This window comes from Agelaius tricolor, unplaced genomic scaffold, assembly GCF_023055355.1.
Source record: "Agelaius tricolor isolate 1412-34295 unplaced genomic scaffold, bAgeTri1.0.p SCAF_4, whole genome shotgun sequence".
NCBI lineage: Eukaryota > Metazoa > Chordata > Aves > Passeriformes > Icteridae > Agelaius > Agelaius tricolor.
Genome location: NW_027269264.1, coordinates 34,619,323 through 34,626,294, shown reverse-complemented (window position 1 = coordinate 34,626,294; position 6,972 = coordinate 34,619,323). Strand labels below are relative to the sequence as shown.

Below are 6,972 nucleotides of genomic sequence, written 5' to 3'. Positions count from 1 at the left end.
TAAGCTTGCCTGCTCCAGGAAATAACAGAGGAATGTGCTATTTGCATTAGAACCAGGCAGGTACTAGATGTGTCAAGTGTATCACACAAAATTGCATATCGAGGAGTGAGTTACTCCTATCAAGGCTGTGGGTCTCTGGCCTGTCTCACCAGCACAACTCCAGGCTTTTGACACATTTCCTCAAGAGTCTGTTCTTAGAAGCAACATCACACCTGTGGCAGATATAGTGCTCAGCTAGAGTTTGTTAAAAATACAGCCATTAGTCAACTCCGTTGCAAATAAAAAGGGGAACAAAAGATTGGGAATTTAATTGATATTCAAGTAAAATTCAGTTCTCTTCTTTGGAAGGAAAAGTGATGCACTGTTTTCACTTTTCTATCCAGCTATTTTAAGTGAAGCAGGGTATCAATACTACAGCGTTTATGTCATATTAAAATAGTTTATACATAAACAGCTAGAAGAAAAATGGAATCACATCATAGTTTTTTAATCCTGTAATTCGGGATATTATCTGTTTTAAAGTAGTCATGTATTCAAACTTAATGTCATGCATAAATTAATATCTCTGGCAAATGTAATAATTTTTTCAGCTCATGTAACACCACAGATCAGTTAGTATATCAGCTGAGTCTGTAATCCATCTATCTGCCAGTGACTTGACACTGTTCTATTCCCTTACCAGATTTAATATTTATTTAATATTTGCTTTTATAATTTGTTCCAGAATGTCTCATTCTCCATCTTCTGAAGTGTTTGTTACAAGAAAAGTGAGAGAAGGAAGTATTTTCTATTGGTCACATTACCTATGGCACAAACTTTTTCTCTGTAGATATAAGTGGTAGTTCCAAAGCAAAATCATCATCACATTCAATAGCATAAAGGCCATGAAGTCTTCACTGCTGAGCAGCTTTCCTCAAGTGTACTGGGGACAGTCAGGCTTAGTTGCATGCAATTTTATAAATGCTCTGAAAGAAGTTCTTTCAATTACCATCTAAATTTCAGCTTTAATAATTCCTTGAAATGAAATTTAGGGACCAAGCCAGTTTAATTAGGTAATGTTTATTTTACATAAAACAATCTCCAAAGAATATTTTAAAAACCCAATCTAAATACTGATTTTATTGCATTTATTTTCTTACAAAAAAAAAAAAGACAGACAGGCACAATTTAGGTATTCAAATACTTCAAACTGAACAACTGTTCGCTATTCAGATTTCCCCAATACCACTCCAAAGGCTGTGAAAGTAGAAAATGTCATTTTGCACGAGGCAGTAGTGCATTTAGTAGGAACGAATCGCAAAATATATTTTTGTGAAGCAAGTCGTTATTATCGCTTTATAATTACCTGTAAAATTTTTTGAATTGCACAATAAGTTTGCTTTGCAATTGACAACTGCCACAAAATAGGCCTAGTATGTAACTAAGTATCTGCTCAAACTATCCCTTAGAAACAAATTAGGTTTTCTTTTGGTAAATACTTAAAAGTCTAGTATCAGCTATATTATATATCTGAGGTAATTTTAAAAATGTTTCAATAGGAAAAGGTTTATATATTTAACTAAATTCAATTTCTGCCTACCTTAAAATCTACACAATAGCTGTGTGTCATAAAGAATATTTTGATTTGAAAGTACCAACACCAATGAAATCTTGAGCTGTTTAAATGAATAGATTTCTTGGTTTTCTGTTTTTTTATCAATGCTGAAAAGGCACTGTGTACATTCTTCTGAACTTTTGGTGTTTTAGGGTGTGTTTTTAAAATTTAACAAGCATCCAACGACAAACTTCAAATGTTTATAAGCAAAAAAATACTGAATAGACTTCCCACTGATTGATGAAGTCCATGATATCTGAAAGTACTCATTTGCCATAGAACTTCTTATTCAGCAAGAATATGAGCAAATTCACATTCACTTTAGCTTTATCAAACATTTTCATTACAGCCACACCTTCATACTGCATCTGAAGCAAATCCTGAAATGAGAAAAAAATCATTAGTGTCTGTCTGAATCCATACCTTACAGTAACAAGATGTGATAAACATCACCAACTCCAGGTTCTTCATTACTTAAACAATTGCATGCAAGTATTAGATACATGCAGAAAACATTACATGTCCTCTAGATCTTAAGCTACAGATGGTCAGTAACAGCAAACCAGAAGAAATACTGTTTTCTGTGTATTTCCTTTTTTTTTTAGTATTTCCTGCTTGCTGCCTGAACTAACGTGGAGGTTGATTTCATATACTTGCCCCAAGATAAACATTAATTCAATGCCCATGCCCAGCATCCTGCAGAAATTACATAGTTGTTTTCCACATTAGCTGCTGCTCTGTACTGATTGACTGGTTCATGGATACATGTGAAAAAATATTGAAAAGGTTTGAGTTATACGAAATGCAACAGCAGCTGTACAGCAAAGTAACAAAATTCAAACCTGGAAATGGAGCTGCACTTTTTCCATCTCAACTCCTAAAAATTTTGCTTTGATTTCAAAGTCACCCACTTCTTCTCCAGGTGTGATATCAAACATCACATTCTTAAACCTTGAAACAAGAAAGGTAATTGAATACATAGGCTGTGCAGTTTTGTATAATCCAGAGACAGTTTTGGGGAAAAAGCCTGCAGAACATAGAACTTTGACCACAAGCTGTGTCGTTGGTCTCAAAAGAATTGCTCCATCCCTCCCTGCACTGCATTCTATACAGTGTCTTCTTAGAGACTTTCTGGTAGTATTGGTAATATGAAATACAGAATTCTGAAGTCTTTGGTACTGGAGAAACACCCCCCCAAAAAAACCCAACCCAAAAAAACCCTACCAAATAAAACAACCTACCAACTAAAACCAAACCAACAACAAAAAACTCAACAAAACAAGACACCAAAAAAGAAAAAAAAGTCTTTGGGAAGTTTAGTGAACAAATTGGATCCAACACCCAGTGGATAGAAACAGGACAACCAGATTTTCCTTCTGCCATGCCCAAGGATCTCCTTGCAGGTACATATTTGCTTCATGTGGCTTCCCCTACCTGATAAATCCACTTGAGGGGAAAAAAAAAAAAGAAAAAAAAACTGGAAAAAACTTTTCCATGCAGAAGGTGAATGGCAAGGTGCAAAGAATGGAAGACAACTTTCACTACCACAGCCTCAAAATGGAGGAATACAAAAGGGATGTTAAACCACCACATCCGTTCACCCTGCCGTAGAGTGAGGAAGAGCAGAAAACCTGAGGGTAACTAAGTTATTTGAAAGTGACTGGTCAATATATGAAAAAAATTATGACAACTGCATAAAAACGTGGTCATTAATAGTGAGTCTGCTGCTAAACTTGCACATGTCCATGTAAGACAGTGCTAGGGCTGGCTTGTTAAAATATTTTCCCAAAGTAATAATACAGCAAGGTACAAAGTTAAAAAAAATTATAACAATTAGACTGTAGCATCCTTCTGAATGCAGAAGTCTGAGGCAATTTTAGCTGTGCACAGGAAATTGTTAAGATTTCTTTTATCAAAGCCAGGCCCTTTCAGAAATTGTTGATTAGAAAATACTTGGAATTGCACTTACTGATTGGTTTGAAGATCTTCAATTTCTAGGATGACACCTTTTTCATGAAGTCTTGCAGCTGTATACTTTAGTGAGGTCTGTTTCAGCTTTTTGCTTCCCTTCACCTCCTCTTTTCCATCAAATTTAATTGACCTCCTTGAATTTCTGGGAAGAGAACAAGAAAACTGGCTTTTGGTGTGTTTATCAGATCCTTAATACTTCAGTTACTCTTCAGCCATATTTAACTTTCTTTCACTCTTTCTTGAACTTCTCTAAAAAAACCAAATTAACATCCCAAAAAATCTAAGAGTTAGAGGAATTTTTAGCATGCAGTGAATCATCTAAATATCTTGCCAATGGTTTTGAATCATCTTTTAGCACTTCTTTCAATTCTAGTGTGAAATGCAACTCTGATCCTCAAAAGTCCTCAATCTTCAGTTTAAAATAGCAATTTGTAAACTTAAGGTGACATAAATAGCAAATACTCTGTAATTAGAGTTAATTTTTGGATCAATGAAGCATATACTAGGAAAATTCCTATTCATGTCAGTAAAGTGTTTCAATTTTAACACTTTGGTGGCATTGGTGGGGGGATTGCTTCAAGAAACTCCATCATATCTGAAAGGTAAAATTATTTAGGTATTTATTTCCCCTTTTTCCATTCTAAAAATAAACCCCAAACTATAAAAAAGGAAGAAACCAATAATTACTTCCCAAAGCTTCATGACCTCCAACCTTGCAAGTAGATCTGCAAAGTAGCACCAATTAAATATATTGAAAACATCTACACATCTCTTTACATAGACATAGACTTTTCTTTCTCCAGGTAGTCATTAATAAATGCAAGACTTTAATATCCAGGTGCTGACACAGTTAACAACTCTCACAGACCTTTTGCAGACTGTCAATCTGTTGGAATCAAAACTTTAAACTACAGATTAACACCTGCTCTCACTCTTGATAAAACACACTAAAAGACACATTAAAAGAAAGACTCAACTCACCTCCTTGTTAAGTTGTCCAAGCAAGTTTTTATATAGGTGTTGTAATAATTAATTTGTTCCTCATAAAATGCTGTCTTTGAGTTAAGTGCATTCAAAGTCTGCTGGAGTTTCACCAGTTCAGCTTTTCGATGATGTCTGTATCTTCTTTGATTCCGGATATCCTAAATAAATTTATTAATTTCATTGTTTTATTAATTTGAAATTTTAAAAAGCCTCAGTTTATTACCATTCCAATTTGTAATTACAAAATCTGACTTCATTACTGAGAGAAAGCACAAAATTATCCTGTTAGTTCTTACAAGAACAGTACCTGTAGGGAGTACTACAGTTTCTTCACATGGCAATCACATTGCTGCTCATATATAGAAGTGGTGTTGAACTTTGCTGTGCTCTACAGGGCCTAACAGACGAAGAACTCAAAAGAAAAATGTCATTGTTGTGCTAAAGATAGTTGAATATTCTAAGGTTCTTATGACCAGTATGGGTTGTGGGTGTGGAATAGGATTTGTTGAGAGCAGTCCCTGTACTTTATCAGCATCAGGATGAGCACCACATTGGCCCACTATTCTTGTGTCCTGCCTAACCACAGCAGATCAGTGTTAGTAACAATCGGATTATCTTTCATAGGGGTTTAAGGCTTTTGAAACCTTACCAAGACCACAGCCATTCTTAATTGAAACACCACCAAGAAATTCCAATTAATTGGAATTGTTAAAGTATACGACATTATATTGAAACATTATAGAGGAGGAGTTAAATCATCATCAGCATCAAATTCAATATCAGATTTGGATCACAAAGGTTGCAGTTTTATGTCATTCATTTCAGACAGCTATTCAGGAGTGTACTGTCTCTCACTTATTTTGTCAGTGAACGAAAACAATTTGCTTCGTATGTGGATACTTCAGTACCTTAGGGTAGCATTCCCTAAAAAATATGTTTTACTTCTCTGATTGGAATGTATTTAGGCTAGATGTTAAACAACATTGATATACAGGGAAACACTCAATTTACCTTAGCAATCTCATTTATAATTTCTTGGTACTTAGTTGCTGAAGACACTAGTCCTGCTTGTTCCAATGTCCGGAGATTTCTCTGAATTTTCCTTTTCTTTTGTTCTATTGGTAGCTGCCCATCTTCAAAAATAGACTGACTGTGCTTCATTTTCTCTGGAGTTTTGGAATCTAAGATGGCACGTTTTTCTACAAGTTTCAAATTCTCAGATTCCTGGAGGTGGGGGGGGAAATCCAGAACAGTTATTTTCCAGATTTTAATAACAGTTAAGAGTTCAAGTACATTGAATTCTCAAGTACATTGAATAGGAGATTTTCAGGAATCAGGGCGCAATCTTTATGTCCTATTACCACTTGGTCTCAAAGTACCCCATTTACTATGTCTTTGGACATACTTTAGGTACGTAGTGACAACACTGAGACACACATTTGAATTAATCAAAATGTCTAATTCAGCCAGGCTCAATGACTTCACCACCTTGTGGGAAGACTGCCCAGATCTCACATATGCACACACTGAGGTGAGCTAAAATCTGCACATTATTAGAATGCAGTTTTGTGTGTCAGTGTCTATGGGAAAGACTTCAGCTGTGAGCTCTTCCCACTCGATTCCCATACTAAGGATAGCAGTAGTTCCCTGAGATTTGCTTGTATAGATTAAGCAAATAAACTAAAAGGTCAGGCAAGTTGAGTTACAATACTGAATTTAATGAGGGGGAGAAAAAAGATGAGTAGAAAGATTCACCTCAGCTATTTGTTGTGTTATAATATAGGAGAGAAAAGGCCATGTTAACAAAAAAGTAAAGAAAAAAATATTCTAGTCACATTCTAGTGACTCCAATACAGCAAGAAAAAATATTCTAATCTAGTCTAGCTCACAGCAAGACTTATATTTTGTTTTCATCTGAAGTTGTTTTCCAATTATACAGTAAATAAACCCAAATATACAAGTCTCATATTTTAAAGACTCTAAGTCTGAATAGTCTAAAACTGTCAACAAACAATTTCATTGTTATAATATGATGGAGAAAGCTGTCAGAGATCTGTTAAGGTGTTCAAATAGCTATAATAAAATACTTCCTTCCCTATTCAGGCACAGTATAACACTTACCTGTTGTGCAGTGGCTGGTGTTTCTAATATTTCTAAGAGTGTATCCCCTGGTTGTGTTCGTATCACGTCCACAATGAGTCTTTTGGTCCTTTTGAAAAGGATATGTAGATATTACAAAACAGTTATGACTGTATCACTTGTACATGTCATTTCTTCGATCATAAAAGAAGTAAACTCCCCCTTTATTATGGATTATTGGTAAAATTTGCTTTTTAGCTTTTTATGTTTCACAGCTTCCTTTAACAACATTGAGTATCTGGTTTCTACACAGTCTGAATAGAGAAATACATGTAAGCTTCCCT

General features: G+C 35.0%; 1 protein-coding gene across 5 annotated transcripts in view; it reads right to left on the bottom strand.

Moving 5' to 3' along the window:
* Nucleotides 1–963: 963 nt before the first annotated feature.
* Nucleotides 964–6,972, bottom strand: part of IQGAP2 (IQ motif containing GTPase activating protein 2) — a 124,618-nt gene continuing 118,609 nt past the window's right edge. For 3 of the 5 annotated variants that reach the window (XM_071425225.1, XM_071425227.1, XM_071425226.1), the window contains 6 exons: nucleotides 6,671–6,758; nucleotides 5,561–5,773; nucleotides 4,547–4,707; nucleotides 3,564–3,707; nucleotides 2,437–2,545; nucleotides 966–1,974 (listed from right to left, as the gene is read on the bottom strand). In XM_071425225.1, the coding sequence (XP_071281326.1) occupies nucleotides 1,861–1,974; nucleotides 2,437–2,545; nucleotides 3,564–3,707; nucleotides 4,547–4,707; nucleotides 5,561–5,773; nucleotides 6,671–6,758 (829 nt within the window). In that variant the 3' untranslated portion in view covers nucleotides 966–1,860. Of the gene's footprint in view, nucleotides 1,975–2,436; nucleotides 2,546–3,563; nucleotides 3,708–4,546; nucleotides 4,708–5,560; nucleotides 5,774–6,670; nucleotides 6,759–6,972 lie in introns of all 5 variants that reach the window. The other 2 variants (XM_071425224.1, XM_071425228.1) reach the window with 2 other exon arrangements.